The 18,906-nt window shown below is 39.1% G+C and overlaps 1 protein-coding gene and 1 non-coding gene across 2 annotated transcripts; both read right to left on the bottom strand.

Moving 5' to 3' along the window:
* Positions 1-4,940: 4,940 nt before the first annotated feature.
* Positions 4,941-5,047, bottom strand: LOC113001010 (small nucleolar RNA R71). The gene has a single exon (XR_003266332.1). It is a non-coding gene; the product is annotated as a small nucleolar RNA R71 (small nucleolar RNA).
* An 11,209-nt stretch (positions 5,048-16,256) lies between these two features.
* LOC106797468 (uncharacterized) lies at positions 16,257-17,907 on the bottom strand. The gene is made up of 2 exons (XM_014771811.1): positions 17,838-17,907; positions 16,257-16,801 (listed from the first exon to the last, which is right to left on the bottom strand). The coding sequence occupies exons 1-2, from the start codon at positions 17,905-17,907 to the stop codon at positions 16,257-16,259; spliced, it is 615 nt and encodes a 204-aa protein (XP_014627297.1).
* Between the last annotated feature and the right edge of the window lie 999 nt (positions 17,908-18,906).

The following is an 18,906-nucleotide window of genomic DNA, read 5'->3' as shown; positions in this document are numbered from 1 at the left end:
GGGCATCCCTTTTACCCTTGAACCAAACCAAGCCCTGACATGTATCATGTCTAGCCATTCTACAAGCTTTGAGCCAAAATCCTGACTCACCATAAACCTTGACCCAGGGTGAGAATGTCAATCCTTACCCTCGGAAGCAAAAAAGAATAGAAGGGAAATTTCCAATCAAAAAAAAGAGAAGGAAAATTCCCAATGAAAGAGAAAAAAGAAAAGAAAGGAAATTCCCAATCAAAGAGTGGGAGAAAGAAAAAAGAAAAGAAAGAAAATTCCCAACCAAAGAATGGGAGAAAGTAAAAAAGGAAGGAAAGGAAACCACGACCTAAAATGGTCTCCTCCCTTTAATTACCAACCAAAATTCCGTGCGCTAGCGACCCTTTTTTTCTCGCCCCGCACTAAACAAAAAAAACAGAAAAAGAAAAAGCCAGGAAAATCAAAAGCCAAAAACACACAAAAACCGAAAGAAGAAACCACCAAAAGAACCCGTTCCCAAGGGAAGCCCTATTGATCCATGATCACGCATGTAATTTTTGATTTGATAGGAAATAATTTGCAAAGTCAAGTCATGACATATCTATGGTTCGGAATTAGGACGAGACACTTACCTGTGCGAGATTGATACACTTTGAGTGGATTTCTTCTATTTTTGTCGAACCCAGTGTTTCCTCTAAATGGTCATTTAGAAACGAAATGCTAACATCCAAGATCTCATTTATGGTTATGGGAGATTTCATCAGCAGACTCTCCTTCCCCGGTAGACGCATTGTTTTTCACTCAAAAAAGCATATGCTGCTCTAAATCAGTTGGAATATTTGTCTCTTTGCTAAAGCATGTTTGCATTTTAGTGGAGAAAACAACGAGACTTTTTCAAGTCTCACAAGTTATCCAGAACTACGTAGGTCTGAATTCCTCATTGGAGGATACGTAGGAGCAAGAGCCTCGCTTTTGTCGACCACACCGCCTTTTGTTGCCATGACTCAAGAGCTGGTAGCCCGCGGAGATACCTTACGGTTATCCGCACCCTTTTGTCATCCAGAGGCGGCGGGCCCGATGACAAGCAGAGACCAAGTTTGGTCATTCTGCACCCATGATACGCGGAGATACCTTACGGTTATCCGCACCCTTTTGTCATCCAGAGGCGGCGGGCCCGATGACAAGCAGAGACCAAGTTTGGTCATTCTGCACCCATGATACGCGGAGATACCTTACGGTTATCCGCACCCTTTTGTCATCCAGAGGCGGCGGGCCCGATGACAAGCAGAGACCAAGTTTGGTCATTCTGCACCCATGATACGCGGAGATACCTTACGGTTATCCACACCCTTTTGTCATCCAGAGGCGGCGGGCCCGATGACAAGCAGAGACCAAGTTTGGTCATTCTGCACCCATGATACGCGGAGATACCTTATGGTTATTCGCACCCTTTTGTCATCCAGAGGCGGCGGGCCCGATGACAAGCAGAGACCAAGTTTGGTCATTCTGCACCCATGATACGCGGAGATACCTTATGGTTATTCGCACCCTTTTGTCATCCAGAGGCGGCGGGCCCGATGACAAGCAGAGACCAAGTTTGGTCATTCTGCACCCTTGTATCATCCAGAGGCGGCGGGCCCGATGATACGCGGAGATACCTTATGGTTATTCGCACCCTTTTGTCATCCAGAGGCGGTGGGCCCGATGACAAGCAGAGACCAAGTTTGGTCATTCTGCACCCTTGTATCATCCAGAGGCGGCGGGCCCGATGATACGCGGAGATACCTTACGGTTATTCGCACCCTTTTGTCATCCAGAGGCGGCGGGCCCGATGACAAGCAGAGACCAAGTTTGGTCATTCTGCACCCATGATACGCGGAGATACCTTACGGTTATCCGCACCCTTTTGTCATCCAGAGGCGGCGGGCCCGATGACAAGCAGAGACCAAGTTTGGTCATTCTGCACCCATGATACGCGGAGATACCTTACGGTTATTCGCACCCTTTTGTCATCCAGAGGCGGCGGGCCCGATGACAAGCAGAGACCAAGTTTGGTCATTCTGCACCCTTGTATCATCCAGAGGCGGCGGGCCCGATGATACGCGGAAACACCCGAGTGGTTATCCGTATAAACATTCTTTTGCTATCTGTAAGACAGAACGCTTGATAGCATGCAGGGGCTGACAGAGTCTTCTGCACCTTTTGTTCCTCCGGGAACAACAAAGTCATTTACATGCGGAAATTTCATGGTCACCCGCGACTCTCGTCAACCGAGAGGAGCAAAATTAATGTCATACACTGATTTTCGGGGACCTTTGCTTGATGACATGCGACCCTTCTTTGGTCCTTGTGAGGTGCTTGGCACCCATCATTAGGCAATTTGTGAAATTTTGGGAACAACAAGTCATTTGCATGTGGAGATTTTATGGTCACCTGCGACTCTCGTCAAACCGAGAGGAACGAAATTAGTGTCTTATCTTTATTTTCCTTTTATCTCCAATAAAAGACAAGTAAAGAGGGGCAACTGTCATACCCTAATTTCGTCCGGGGACCTTTGCTCGATGACGTGCGACCATTCTTTGGTCCTCGTGAGGTGCTTGGCACCCATCATTAGGCAATTTGTGAAATTTCAGGACATGCCGAAAAACCAAAAAAAATATTGATGCACAATCCGTAAGTTTCCGTGACACACCGGAAATCAAATGGAAGCATCGTTGCATAATTAAGTGAGGTTCCGTAACATTCCGTAAGTCAAAAAGGGGATGATTATGTAATCCGCAAGGTTCCGTAACATTACGGAAAGAAAACAAGTATCGTTACGAAATTCGTAAGTTTCCGTAACTTTACGAAAAAAGAATCACCAAAAAACAGCAGAGGGGGGTGTACTTAGTAAAAATGGGGGTGCAAATAGCACCCAGGCCCACTTGGGCCCTCTGGAATATTCCTCCAGAAGGCGGTTGCTTCTGGAGGAAGCAACCTGGCTCGCCTGGGCGAGCTGGGCGGCAAGCACCTCCCCTATTTTGCTATAAATAGGGGAGGAAGTGAAGAAGAAAGGGGTCCAGCCCCTTAGGCACTTCTCTCTCTTTCGAATTTGCTTGGAAAAATTGTTTCCGTGAAGAAAATCTAAGCCGAGGCGCTTCCGAAACGTTTCCGTAACGTTTTCCGTGAGGAATCTCGCAAAGGTTTCAACCGTTCTTCGACGTTCTTCATTCGTTCTTCATCGTTCTTCGATCTTCAACGGGTAAGTACCTCGAACCAAGCTTTTCGATTCATTCTATGTGCCCGTAGTGGTCCACATTGTGTTTTGTGCATTTTTATTCTCGTTTTGTTTACTTTTTATACCTCCTCTTGACGTGCTTAAGCCGTTTTACTTAAGTCATTTCTCGCTTAACTTAAAAACAAAATAAATTTCCACCGAACGTTTGAATTATATTATCCGTTAACTTCGGTTAAAATCAATTCCGACCGTTCGGTCGTGCCGTAACCACGTTGGAAATCAAAAAGAGGTAAAAAAATAATATAATAATCAAAAAAACATCTTTTAGTAAAATAAAGCGGAAAATCAATCGGACGTTTTCTCTTTGGGATTTCTCATTCTTGATCGAATTGATTAATAACTAAAGTGAAACTAAGGCTAAAATCAACTCGCCTAGTCAAGCTCGTCCACAAAAATAGGCTTTTGAAGTTCGTCATTTCAATTTTTCACTAAGTAAAATGGATCATTTTTAAGGTCCAACGCCTTAAAATGATCACCTCTTAAAATCAAAAAGAATCACTTGATAAGCAAGAACTACGTAGGTCTGAGTTCCTCATTGAGGATACGTAGGAGCAAAAGCCCCGCTTTTGTCGACCACCCCAAGAGATCGTTAATGGTCCAATGCCTTAACGTTTCTCTCCTTTCAAAAACAAGAGATCGTTAATGGTCCAACGCCTTAACGTTTCTCCCCTTTCAAAATCAAAAGACCGTTTAATGGTCCAACACCTTAAATGACCTTTTGTTCAAATAAAAACATATTTTGCAAAAAAGACAAAAACAACTTAACCAAACACTTTGTTCCGAAAGAACTACGTAGGTCTGATTTTCTCATCCCAAATTGAGGAATACGTAGGAGCAAAGGGAAACACCCTTGTCGACCACAAAAAGAGAAAATATAAAAAGGGTATAAAGGATATAAGAACATAAAAGGGAACATAAAAATCAAAGTCATGTTTGCACATTCGATTAAAGGCTGTCGTCCCTTGGGACGGGCGTGTGGGGTGCTAATACCTTCCCCGTGCGTAAATACAACTCCCGAACCTTTAAACTTAAAAATTCGTAGATCGCGTCTTTTCCGGTTTTTCCGACGTTTTCCTCAAATAAACGTTGGTGGCGACTCCGCGCGTATTCCTTTCGTGGAACACGCATCCCGCGAGTCACGCGTCGCCCTCCCGCCGAAGGGCAGGTTGCGACATATATCTTTTGATCATTCTGAGCATTCCATTACTGGTGAATCTATGCATTCTGTTATTGGTGATTTTGAACATCCTGATCTTGAACATTATAATTTTGAGCATTCTGATTCTGAGCATTCTGATTTTGCACATTCTGAGAACATGGCACAATCTCCACCCTGTGAGAGGACTCTAAGGGAAATGGCTGCACCTGATTTCACCTACGAAAGCTTATGCATCCAATACCCTGATGAGGATGTCCCATATGTTCTTAAAACTGGACTGATTCATTTGCTTCCAAAGTTCATGGCCTTGCAGGTGAAGACCCGCACAAACATTTGAAGGAATTTCATATTGTCTGCTCCACCATGAAACCCCCAGATGTCCAAGAGGATCACATATTTCTAAAGGCTTTTCCTCATTCATTAGAGGGAGTGGCAAAGGACTGGTTGTATTACCTTGCTCCAAGGTCCATCACGAGCTGGGATGACCTTAAGAGAGTATTCTTAGAAAAACATTTCCATGCTTCCAGGACCACAGCCATCAGGAAAGATATCTCAGGTATTAGACAACTCAGTGGAGAGAGCCTGTATGAGTACTGGGAGCGATTTAAAAAACTATGTGCCAGTTGCCCTCACCATCAGATTTCGGAGCAGCTTCTTCTCCAATATTTTTATGAAGGACTCAGTAATATGGAGAGAAGTATGATAGATGCTGCCAGTGGTGGAGCCCTTGGAGACATGACTCCTGCTGAAGCCAGAAATTTAATTGAGAAGATGGCTTCCAACTCCCAGCAGTTTAGCGCCAGAAATGATGCCATAGTCATTAGAGGAGTGCATGAGGTAGCTACAAACTCAGCTGCATCATCTGAGACTAAGAAGCTTAAAGGTAAACTGGATGCATTGGTTAACTTGGTAACCCAGCTGGCCTTGAATCATAAATTTGTACCTGTCGCAAGGGTTTGTGGTTTGTGGTTTGTGCTCCTTTGTTGACCACCATACAGACCTTTGCCCTTCCATGCAGCAACCTGGAGCAATTGAGCAGCCTGAAGCTTATGCTGTAAATATTTACAATAGACCTCCTCAACCTCAGCAGCAAAATCAACCACAGCAGAACAATTATGACCTCTCCAGCAACAGATACAACCCTGGATGGAGGAATCACCCTAATCTCAGATGGTCCAGCCCTCAGCAACAACAACAGCAGCCTGCTCCTTCCTTCCAAAATGTTGCTGGCCCAAGCAGACCATACATTCCTCCACCAATACAACAACAGCAACAGCCCCAGAAACAGCCAACAGTTGAGGCCCCTCCACAACCTTCCCTCGAAGAACTTGTGAGGCAAATGACTATGCAAAACATGCAGTTTCAACAAGAGACCAGAGCTTCCATTCAGAGCTTGACTAATCAGATGGGACAATTAGCTACACAATTGAATCAACAACAGTCCCAGAATTCTGACAAGCTACCTTCTCAAGCTGTCCAAAATCCCAAAAATGTCAGTGCCATTTCATTGAGGTCGGGAAAGCAGTGTCAAGGACCTCAACCCGTAGCACCTTCCTCATCTGCAAATGAACCTGCCAAACTTCACTCTACTCCAGAAAAAGGTGATGACAAAAATTTACCTAACAATTTCTGTGCAGGTGAATCTTCTTCCACAGGTAATTCTGATTTGTAGAAGCAGCACATTCCCCCTCTTCCATTCCCTCCAAGAGCAGTTTCCAACAAAAAATGGAAGAGGCAGAGAAAGAGATCTTGGAAATGTTTAGAAAAGTAGAGGTAAACATACCTCTGTTGGATGCAATAAAGCAAATTCCAAGATATGCTAAATTCTTGAAGGAGTTGTGCACTAATAAGCAGAAGCTTAAAGGAAGTGAACGAATTAGCATGGGCAGAAATGTCTCCGCATTGATTGGTAAATCTGTTCCTCAAATTCCTGAAAAATGCAAAGATCCAGGTACATTCAGCATACCTTGTATTATAGGGGATAGTAAGTTTGACAATGCCATGCTAGATTTAGGAGCTTCTGTTAGTGTTATGCCTCTGTCTATTTTTAATTCTCTATCTCTAGGTCCCTTGCAGTCAACTGATGTGGTAATTCATTTAGCTAATAGAAGTGTTGCCTATCCTGTTGGTTTCATAGAAGATGTCTTAGTTAGAGTTGGTGAACTGATTTTCCCTGTTGATTTTTATATTTTGAATATGGAAGATGGATTTTCTCAAGGATCAGTTCCCATCATTCTAGGCAGACCCTTTATGAAAACTGCTAGAACTAAGATAGATGTTTATGCAGGCACACTATCCATGGAGTTTGGTGATATAACTGTTCATTTTAATATTCTGGATGCTATGAAATACCCATCTGAAGATCTTTCTGTATTTTGTGCTGAAATAATTGACCATGTTGTTGATGAATACATGACTGATCTTTATTCTAATCTGCATGCCTCTCACTCTTCATGCATTGAGTCTGAAATTGTACTTGATCATATGTCTGAATTTGATGCTGAGAGTGAATCTGAGAGTGATATTGATTGCATGTCTGGTGGTGGTGTTTTACCTCTCGAGATTGATTTTATAGAGTCAGATAGGACTAACCATGTTTCAGGAAGTACACATACCTCTGACTTTCTTTATGAGGTAAAGGCTGAGAAACCATCTCCTTCTACCACTGTCCAGCCGACCACACCAGAATTGAAGCCTCTGCCATCAAATTTAAAATACGCTTACTTGGATGATAGCAAGAGTTTTCCAGTGATTATATCTGCCTCCCTTGCTGATGAGCAAGAGGAGAAGTTGTTGTCAGTTCTCAAGAAGCATAAGAAGGCTATAGGCTGGACCCTGGCGGACATTCCTGGTATTAGCCCATCCACATGTATGCATCGAATAAATTTAGAGGATGGAGCTAAACCAGTAAGACAGCCACAGAGAAGACTCAACCCGGTGATTCTTGATGTAGTGAAGAAGGAGATAACCAAGCTTTTGCAAGCTGGAATCATTTATCCTATCTCCGACAGCCAATGGGTGAGTCCCGTCCAGGTAGTCCCGAAGAAGACTGGCCACACAGTGATCAAAAATGAGGAGGAGTTGATTCCTACTCGGGTGCAGAACAGTTGGAGAGTCTACATTGACTATAGGAGGCTGAACCAGGTTACCAAAAAGGACCATTTTCCCCTGCCATTCATTGACCAGATGCTTGAACGCCTGGCAGGTAAATCCCACTATTGTTTCCTTGATGGTTTTTCTGGTTATATGCAAATTACTATTGCTCCTGAGGATCAGGAAAAGACCACATTCACCTGCCCCTTCGGCACTTTTGCCTATAGGAGGATGCCTTTCGGCCTGTGCAATGCCCCTGGTACCTTCCAGCGGTGCATGATTAGTATTTTCAGTGATTTTTTAGAAAATTGCATATAGGTTTTTATGGATGATTTCACTGTATATGGATCCTCTTTTGATGGTTGTTTGAATAGTTTGGAAAAAGTTTTGAATAGATGCATTGAAACTAACCTTGTTCTAAATTTTGAAAAATGTCATTTTATGGTTGAGCAAGGCATAATTTTAAGCCACATTATTTCCAATAAGGGTATTGAAGTAGATCCTACAAAAATTTCTATTATTTCACAATTGCCTTACCCCTCTTATGTGCGAGAGGTGCGATCTTTTCTTGGTCATGCATGATTCTACAGGCGCTTTATAAGGGATTTTAGCAAAGTAGCCCTTCCACTGTCCAACTTGTTGCAAAAGGAGGTGGAGTTTGACTTTAATGACAGATGCAAAGAGGCTTTTGATTGCCTCAAAAGAGCGCTGACTACCACCCCCATGATCCAAGCACCCGATTGGACAGCCCCTTTTGAGCTTATGTGTGATGCATCAAATTATGCATTGGGGGCTGTCCTTGATCTGAAAATTGATAAATGCCCAGGGTGATATATTATGCTTCTAGGACTTTAGATGTTGCCCAAGCGAATTATACTACTACTGAGAAAGAGCTTCTAGCCATAGTTTTTGCTCTTGAAAAATTTCAATCTTATTTGCTTGGTACCCGCATTACTGTTTACACTGACCATGCAGCTCTAAAGTACTTGTTGAAGAAGGCTGATTCTAAGCCTAGGTTGATCCGATGGATGCTCTGGCTCCAAGAGTTTGACTTGGAGATCCGTGATAGGAGCGGAGCACAAAATCTAGTTGCTGATCATTTGAGTCGGATCGAACGTGTATCAGATGCGGATTCACCCATTCGGGATGATTTCCCAGATGATCATTTGTATATACTGTATAGTATTTCTGACTCTCTTTCTACTCCCTGGTTTGCTAACATTGTCAATTATTTAGTTGCCTCTGTTTTTCCTCCCTTAGCATCTTAGGCCCAAAAAGATAAAATTAAAAGTGATGCTAAGCATTTTATTTGGGATGACCCCTACTTGTGGAAATTGTGTAGTGATCAGGTAATTAGACGATGCATTCAAGATCATGAGACTGACTCAGTCCTGCAGTTTTGTCATTCTTCCGCACCGGGAGGTCATCTGGGTGTTCAAAGGACAGCTCGCAAAGTGCTTGATTGTGGTTTTTATTGGCCCACCATCTTTAAAGATGCGTGGAAGATCTGCAGCACTTGTGAGCAGTGTCAGAGAGCAGGAAATACACTTACATGGCGACAACAAATGCCTCAGCAACCTATGCTATTCTATGAGGTGTTTGATGTCTGGGGTATAGATTTCATGGGCCCTTTTCCTGTCTCTTTTGGTTATGTTTACATTCTCCTTGCAGTTGACTATGTTTCAAAATGGGTGGAAGCCAAGCCCACTAGAACTAATGATGCTAAAGTTGATGTAGACTTTGTCAGGTCTAATCTGTTTTGCAGGTTTGGAGTACCTAAAGCAATTGTTAGTGATCAAGGAACCCATTTTTGCAACAGGACAATGCATGCCCTGCTTAAAAAGTATGGGGTGGTACACAGGGTATCCACACCATACCACCCCCAGACCAATGGACAGGCAGAAATTTCTAACCGGGAAATCAAGAGAATTTTAGAGAAGATTGTGCAGCCAAGCAGGAAAGATTGGAGTACCAGGCTTGATGATGCTCTCTGGGCACATCGGACTGCCTACAAAGCACCCATAGGAATGTCTCCTTATCGGGTTGTCTTTGGAAAGGCATGTCATCTTCCAGTGGAAATTTAGCACAAAGCTTACTGGGCAGTGAAGACTTGCAACTTCTCTATGGATCAAGCTGGTGAGGAAAGGAAGTTGCTACTTAGTGAGTTAGATGAAATCCGCCTAGAAGCCTACGAGAATGCCAAGTTCTACAAAGAAAAGACCAAGAAGTTCCATGATAGCATGATAGTTAAGAAGGACTTCATGGTTGGGCAAAAAGTGTTATTGTATAATTCTAGGCTTGGACTTATGAGTGGTAAGTTGAGGTCTAAGTGGATTGGTCCTTTTGTTGTTACTAATGTTTTTCCTTATGGTACAGTTGAGATCAAAAGCGACTCCACAAATAAGAGCTTCAAGGTCAACAGACATTGACTTAAGCCATTCCTCACGAACCCTTCTTTAGTGGACGTAGTGGTGGAAGAGACTTCCTTACTCCACCCTACTCTTCCTCCACCATGACTTAGGGAGTTTTTCTTTTCCTATCTCCTTCTTTGCTTTTATTACACTTGTCCGATTCTATTTGATGATTTAATTGTTTTTAATCTTTTAATTGTGCTACATTGAGGACAATTTGTTGTTTAAGTATGGGGGGGGGGGTGTTTTTTGGTTTTGCTAGTTTTGTTGGTTTTGTAAATTTGTTAGTTGTGTTAATTTGTTAATGTTGTTAGTTTCGTCAGATTTTTAGTTTAATATTTTGGGTCAATTTTGTGTGCATGTACGACTTTGCATGTTTTTCTTTGAATTATAGGATATGTTCATGAAATGGGTAATTGTTTTGAAAATAAAAGTTCTTGACATTTTGTGACTTGAAATCCTTGATTCTCCTCTACATGTCATGATAGTTTTGCAAGCTCAATTTGAAAGTGATGAGTTTACCTTTGTGAGAATTTGAGCCATCCATCATCATAATCATTTGGTGTGTTTTTCCCCATTGATTGCTTGCACAATAGTCTTGGCTTGATTCTTGTTGATGCTTCCTAATTCACATGCATATTTGGAAATGATTGAGGCAATTTTGTTCTTATAAGCTTCTATCCAAATGGACTTACCTTGAATTAATTCCTTTGATAGCCCTTTTGAGCCTTGTTTCCCTTTCCTTGTTTTGAAGCTCACTACAAGCCTTAAATGAAAAACCATGATATCACCATATCCTTAAGGAATTTTGGAGCTTTGGAATTGTTTTAGGAATAAGTGTGGGGGGTTTTTGTTTCATTGGATAACTTGTTTTGTTGGCTATGCTTCATGATGTATTTTGGGCCATACTTGATGTACATTGTATATTGGTTAAATGTTGGACATGCTGAATGAAATGTTGTTTCTCAAAGGCTATAGAGTAAAAAAAAATCGAAAAAAGAAAAAGAAAAGCAATAAAGTTGAGTGAATAAGATCTTAAATGGCACAAGAATGATGAAACTCTTGGTTCTACTCTTTATGTTTAAATTTTATCTTTACTTCTTTTTATTTTCTTATTTTTTCTTAATATGCACTTATTTCCCATTGCTCCTCTATTCCTTTGGGATTTAGCCACTTATTCCATATTTTTCCATACCTTGTCCTTGGCCCCATTACAACCTTAAAAGACCTTTTGATCCTCATGTGCTTGTGTTTATGGATTGATTGTAAATTTTAGAATCTTGCCAAGTTTATGTGGTGTTTGTTTTCATGGGTGCTTTGAGGCTAAATAGTAGCCTAGACACTTGAGAGATAGAGTGTATATCTTGTGAGGCTTTATCACTTTTCATTCTTGAGCTGATTAACTATTTTGCCATGATTGGGTTGCTTGGATGATTTTCATGAATGTCTTGACTTTTTGGATCTCCTTATGTTAAATGTTACCCATTCCTTTCATTCCTTGATGTTCATTGAGAAATATGTGAATGTTTTTGTTTGTCTCTCTTTGATATCCTTGGATTTTGTTCTTTGTTTCATTTTGCCCAGGAGTGCAAAAGGCTCAGTATGGGGGGTTTTGATGTGCCATCATTTTCTTCTATTTTCTAAACCCTTTTTGCACCATTTTAATTACTGATTGGTCTTAATTGTCAATTAATCAGGCAGTTTTATTATTTGGGCTCATTTAGCTAATTTGATGTTTTTAATCTAATTTCAAGAATTAATGAAACATTGGGCTTAATCTGGATTTTGGTTATGGACTTGAAGAGGGCAAATAAAGCAGCGCTTACCTTAGTTAATTTCTAATTAGGAAATTTCGCAATTTTATTTTATGTTGTTCAGTGTTTATTTCGTTTTGAGCCAGAGTATTGTAATAGGGCCCACTGACTTTGAGTGACTCTTTTTAAATAGCAGCCTTGGGATTTGTGCAAAGGCATTTTGTTATGCTATTTTATTATTCAGAGCTTTTGTTTTAGGTTTTGACGTTTTTCTGTTCTAAGGCTACTGCTTTCGTTCTTAATGCAATCTTCCGTTTTCTGCTTCTAATTACAATTTCGTTCTTGCTTCTTCTTCTACTTTCATTTACGTTTTTGTTTCATTTACATTTTTGTTCATTTACGTTTCTGCTTCATGTTTCATTTGCATTTTTCTGTTTGAATCTATGGAAGGCTAGTTTTTCTGGTGTTGTTTCCTTTTGAGGACGAAGCCCAACTCTCTTTGAGGTTTCGTTTGTAATGTGGTTTCCTGGCAGTTTTCCCTTCACCAGTTATCCCAAATTCGTGAACATTAATCAGTGCACGCTTCGTGTTCGATTAATTGCCTCTGAGCCTAACTTGCGTTCATGCTTAATGGACAAAGGGCTAACTGGTGTATGTGGTGCATAATCACGTATTGACAACCCAAGTTGATTTTCGCTTAGTAAATTGAAATTGGGTTGGATTAAGTGGTTGACTGTTAGGGACGAATTCTCCATAACCCAGGATAAGATAATGACTTCTAAATCAGAGGAAACAACCCGTTTTTAATATTAGTAATTTCATATTCCAGTTTACTTATTCTTCTCTTTAATCACAAAACAAACAAACAAACCCCCCTAATCGTTACTGTTATTGCGCAAGTATATTATGAACATTTGGTTTGTCATTGCTTGTTGGGAAACGACCTAGGATCACTTCCTAGTTACTGCATTTTCATGTTTATTTGATTCGGGTACGGCCTCGATCATTAGTCAATTCAATTCAGAAAGAAAATCCCAAAGAAAAACGTCCGATTGATTTTTTTTTATTATTTTATTTAAAGATATTTTTTTATTATTATATTATTATTTTGCCTCTTTTTGGTTTTAAACGTGGTTACGGCATGAAATATAGGCCAGATTTTATTCTAACAGAATTTAAAAGATGTTATAACTCAAATGATCGGTGGAAATTTATTTTATTTTTTGATTAGGCGAGAAAGTGACTTAAATAAATTACTAAAGCACGTCAAAAGGGGGTACGAAAAGCAAATGAAACATCCTGGAAGGCCCAAGTGGGTCTAATTTCTATTTGCACACCCCTGTTTACTAAATACACCCTCTCTGCCCCTTTTTTGCTGATTCTTTTTCCGTAATGTTACGGAACTTTACGAATTACGTAAACGATACTTGTTTTCTTTCCGTAATGTCATGAAACCTTACGGATTATGCAATCGTCCCCTCTTTGGCTTCCAGAATGTTACAGAACTTTACGGATTGCGCATTAACACTTCCTTTCAACTCCCGACATGCCACGGAACTTCACGGATTGCCTAATGATGGGTGTCAAGTACCTCGAAGTGGTCAAGCGAAGGTCGCATCCCACCAAACAGATGGTCCCCGGACGAAATTAGGGTATGACACCTCATAACTCTTTTAGTTGTTTTCAAATGATCCATTCCTGGATTGCTTAAATATCTGCCTAATACTCCAATTATGTATGCTATACCCGGACGCGTACATACTTGGACATACATAAAACTCCCTACAGCTGATACATAGGGAATCTTCTGCATTTCCTGAATTTCCAAATTTCCTTTTGTGCACTGTTTGAGACTAAACTTGTCTCCCTTAGCAACCGGAGTATCCCTAGATTTACATTCCTGCATGCCAAACCTTTTAAGTACCTATTTGATATAGGTCCTTTGTGATAATCCTAGAATACCTCGAGATCGATCTCGGTGTATCTAAATTCCTAATACAAAGGAGTCATCACCAAGATCTTTCATTTTGAAGTTTCTTAATAGAAATCTCTTGGTTTCGTACAACATGCCTATATCATTAGTGGCAAGTAGTATGTCATCAACATATAAGACCAAGAAAATGTACTTGCTCCCACTGAATTTGTGATACACACAATCATTAACAAGATTCATCTCGAAACCAAATGAGAGAATGACTTGATGAAATTTGTGGTACCATTGACGAGATGTCTGTTTTAGCCCATAATTGGATTTTGTCAGTTTGCTCCTGACACAAATTTTTTTGGTTGCACCATATAAATTGTCTCATCAATGTTGCCATTGAGAAATGCCATCTTGACATCCATTTGATGAAGCTCCAAATCATAATGTGTAACAAGAGCCATGATTGTCCTAAAAGAGTCTTTCGATGAAATTGGAGAGAAAGTCTCTTTAAAGTCAATCCCTTCCTTTTGGGTATAGCCCTTCGCCACAAGACGAGCCTTATACCTCTCCACACTACCTTTGGAATCCCACTGGGTCTTAAATATCCATTTGCAACCAATGGGTTTCACACCTTCTGGTAATGGGACAAGTTCCCAAACCTTGTTGTCTTGCATGGACTTATACTCCTCATTCATTGCTTCAATCCACTTTTCTAAGTTAGAATCTTGCATGGCTTGATGGAAATTGACTGGGTCATCTTCCATCATACCATTATTTTCCTCATGTTCCTGGAGAAATACCACATAATCATCTGGAATAACGCTTCTCCTTTCTCTTGTAGATCTCCGCAAAGGTACTGGCTCATGAAGCATAGGTTCTTGAGTTTCTTCTTCATGAATGACCAAATTATCTTGAATGGAGGATTCAACAACAATATCTTGTAGAGGTTTCGAATTTGCTTTATCAAAAGGAACTATATGAATCGATTCTGGAATTGTTACTGATTCTTCCTCTAAGACAAAGTCTCTAACCTTATTCTTCCCCCCAAACTCAATATCCTCAAAGAATGTGGCGGTTCCCGTCTCAAAAATTGTCTTTAATTTGGGATCATAAAATTTATAGCCCTTGGATCTTTCAGAATAACCAATAAAGTAGTTACTCACTGTTCGGGAGTCCAATTTCCTTTCATTTGGCTTATAAGGCCTTGCCTCAGCTGGACATTCCTATACATGAAAATGTTTTAGACTAGGCTTTCGCCCAACCCAAAGCTCATAAGGTGTTTTGGCAGCTGCCTTGGTTGGAACTCTATTTAGAATGTAAGCTGCAGTCTTTAGTGCCTCTCCCCAGAGTGACTCTGGTAAGTTAGAATGACAAATCATGCTTCTTACCATATTCTTAAGAGTTCTGTTTCATATTTCAGCCACACCATTCATGTTAGGTGACCCCGACATGGTGTACTATGGGACGATTCCACATTCCTCTAGGTACCTGGCAAAAGGTCCCGAACGTTGTTCACATGAACCGTCATATCTGCCTTAGTATTCACCACCACAGTCAAATCTAACACACTTTATTCTTTTGTTGAGTTGATTTTCAACTTCAACTTTAAATGTTTTGAACACATCCAGTGATTGTGACTTTTTATGTATAAGAAACAAGTATGCATATCTGGAGTAATCATCTATGAATGATATAAAATATTGTTGATCATTCCATGAAGGTGTATGAAATGGCCCACAAATGTCTGTATGTATCGCAAGACGTCTGTAGCTCTATATGCACCTAATTTCTTGCTTTTGGTCTATTTACCTTTAATGCATTCAACACAAACATCAAAGTTTATGAAATCAATGGAATCCAAGATTCCGTTTGACACAAGTCATTCAATTCTGTTCTTAGAAATATGACCTAAGCGCTTGTGCCATAATGCTCCTGAGTTTGTATTATCAATTCTACGCTTAGTACCACGCAATTCTGCATTAAAGGATTCACCATAGGAAGATACGGTATCAAGTAAATATAGATTATCATTAGCCAAGAGCGAACCAGTTCCAAAAATATCTGAATTGAAAGACAACCTAAACACATTGTTTCCAAATGAACACAAATAAACCAATTTGTCCAAATAAGAAACTGAAACCAAATTACGTCTAAATGATGGTACAACAAAAGTGTCTTTTAAATCCAAATAAAAACCAGTACATAATAATAATCTAAAATGCCCTATAGCTTCCACCTCTACCGATTTACCATCTCCAACATAGATCCATCTTTTAGAATCAATTGGCTTCTAGTAGCTTAGGCAACCCTTTATTGAAACACTGATGTTAGTAGTGGCACCAGAATCTAACCACCAAGTGTTTCTAGGTACTTAAGCTAAATTGACCTCAAAATAGACCAAAGTAAGAAACATATCCTTCTTTGCACAGCAAGCATGATATTTGGTACATCTCTTCTTTATATGTCTAGGCTTACTACAAAAGAAACAGTTGTCACCTTAATTTTGTTTCTTTTGTGCTGGACCCTTAACAACTTCATTCTTGGGCTCCTCGGTTCTTTTTCTTTTGCCCTTGTCTTTAGAGGTACTCACAACATGAACCCTTTCAGTCCTTTCTTGCTTCAACCTTTCCTCTTCTTGCACATAGTATGAAATGAGCTCATTAAGAGATCATTTCACCTTCTTACAGTTATAAGAGATCTTAAACTGACTAAACTGTGTAGGTAGAGAAATTAGCACTAAATGAATAAGCAAGTCTTCTGATAGCTCAAGCTTTAGTGCCCTTAATTTTGAAGCAATATTTGACATTCCCATAATGTATTCCCTGACATTTCCTTTACCTTGATACTTCATGGAAATCAAGTTCTGAAGGAGAGTATTTGTTTCTGCCTTATCACTTTTTTCAAAGTGCTTTTCAATTTCAGCAAGGAATTCTTTGGCACTAGTTATATCATCTGAAATAGTGCCCCTAAAGACCTCAGGAATGCCACTCTTAATGATCATAAGACTCATGCAATTTGAGTGATCCCACTTCTCATGAAGTTTCCTATGTTTAGAGGTACTGGAATCCATAGGAGAAGGGGGTTTCTCAATCCTTAATGTAAGGTCTAGATCCATGCATCCAAGAACAATTTGCATGTTCTCTTTCCAGTCCTTAAAATTTGTACCATTAAGAATTGGAATCGAATTCAGATTAGCAGATATAGAAGCTACAACTGAAAAGATCAAAACAATAAGCTCAAGTAACAGTCATCAATGCATTTAAAGAATGATATGTCTCATCTCAAGATATCTAGAGCATCGTTAATATCAAGTCTTTAATAGTGGTATTAATTGGTAGTGATATCCTTATTGTAATGTTCAAACATTGATAATAAAAGCATATCAAATAACAAATCCATCTTTTGATGTGACTTATCATTCACATGCAAAACCTCATAATTATCACACGTTTAACATCACAGGTGACGTTAACATTTAACATTTATCATGAACAATCTACACAAGAGAGGTCACTTTGGTGATATCTTGATTCAATTAGCTCATTTAAATGCTAAATAATTAAAATGATACACCATAAATGAATTTTGAACATTGATGCACCAAATCCAAAATTAAAATGTTTCTTGAAGAAATTATTTTAACTTTATTTATTTATTTTAAATTTTAGAAGCCCATGATTATTATTTTAATATACTGCAGTGGCCTCTAAAAGTAAGAACAAACACATAAATGATGCATTTAAATTTATACTTATTATCTCACATGAAATAAGTACATGGTACTCATGAAATGCATAACCCATTAACACATCAAATTTGTATGCCTACACCGTAGTGTTACTCTACATGTGTTACATTGATTTATTGTTACCAAGTATCATTTACTACTTGTGAATTTGTCATGCTTAGAGCATGTAAATAACATTACAAAATCATTTTCATGTAACATATCCATATTGTCAATCATGCAATATACTCTACTGAACAATTGTCGTATTAATTTGATGTTATCAATCACCCTTTATATCATTGTTCATTCCGCAGTAATGTGATAATATTATTTTGTTTCCTCAAAAAATTGTACCTAATATGTGTATATGTTGTCCAAACATCATACATGAATCAAGCATGGGTAGCTCTGATACCAAATGTTGGGATTCAATCAATCAACCTAATTTCATTCTAACAGACAATCATCAATACTAACCACATGCTTTTTATTCATGTAGAGAGAAATTACTGTACAAACATGAATAAAACCCATTTGTGTTCCCATACTCAAAATCATGATGAAAACTAGATGTAGAAGCATTAGCCATAATGGAATAATGATGATAAAAGGTTGATCAGAAGATTAGTGACCTTCCAATTGTAGAGAGCCCTTCTTTTTCTTCTCTGAATTTTTTCTCTCTTTCGATGGGGATAAAGAGAAAAATGTTTGTACCCGATGCCTTGCTCTCTACAAATGGTACCATAACCTCTCATATTGGTAACTGCCATCATTTACCCCAAATTTGATAATTATAATTTGGCCCCTCATCAAATTACAATATCACTGGTATCTACACACTTAGCCTTTCGTGACATATATGCCCTTAGCCATAATTTTATATTTATTTTACCACTTTAATATTTTGGCTAATTATATAATGGGCCTAACTCATTCAATTATGTGATATATATATATATATATATATATATATATATATATATATGTATCACCCAAAATTACTAACAATATATTGATAATATTCTCTTCCATTTTAGTCTGGATTTTTCTCATAATTGCCCTTTAATATGTTTCTCCAATGTTTTAATCAGGTGATTATTCATAGTATCAAACTTCAAATGCAATACATTGGGGACTAGATGATCGTAAAACAAAGGTTAATTTATTAGCTAGGCTTGGATTTGTTAGAAGTTGCAATTGCACACAATTATCCGAAGTCAAAGCAAAAGAGGCACTTTAATTAACTCATCCTTTTTCTTGATGTTTGCTGCAATTCTATATATCATGCCCACTTTATACTATTGCTCAAGTAGAGTTATCTAATGTTAGGAATTTTATAAATCCTAATTAATTAATATGGGCTGCATATTATATTATAACATTTATATCAGTTATTTACATTTAAATGGGTTCAATATAAAGTGATCTATTTAAGTGAACCCATTAGACTGCCAGAAAATTGATATGAGCCTAATGAGCGGAAACCAGTTTGACCCATTAGGGGATAATGGGAACCCTAATAGGTTTAAAACATAAGGCATGGTTATGGTCCCCAAGACACCAAATCAATAAACAATTTCTCCTCCCC

Source organism: Glycine max, chromosome 2 (assembly GCF_000004515.6).
Source record: "Glycine max cultivar Williams 82 chromosome 2, Glycine_max_v4.0, whole genome shotgun sequence".
NCBI classification, from domain to species: domain Eukaryota; kingdom Viridiplantae; phylum Streptophyta; class Magnoliopsida; order Fabales; family Fabaceae; genus Glycine; species Glycine max.
Note: the sequence above shows the minus strand (reverse complement) of the source record. Positions and strands in the feature narration are given on the sequence as shown.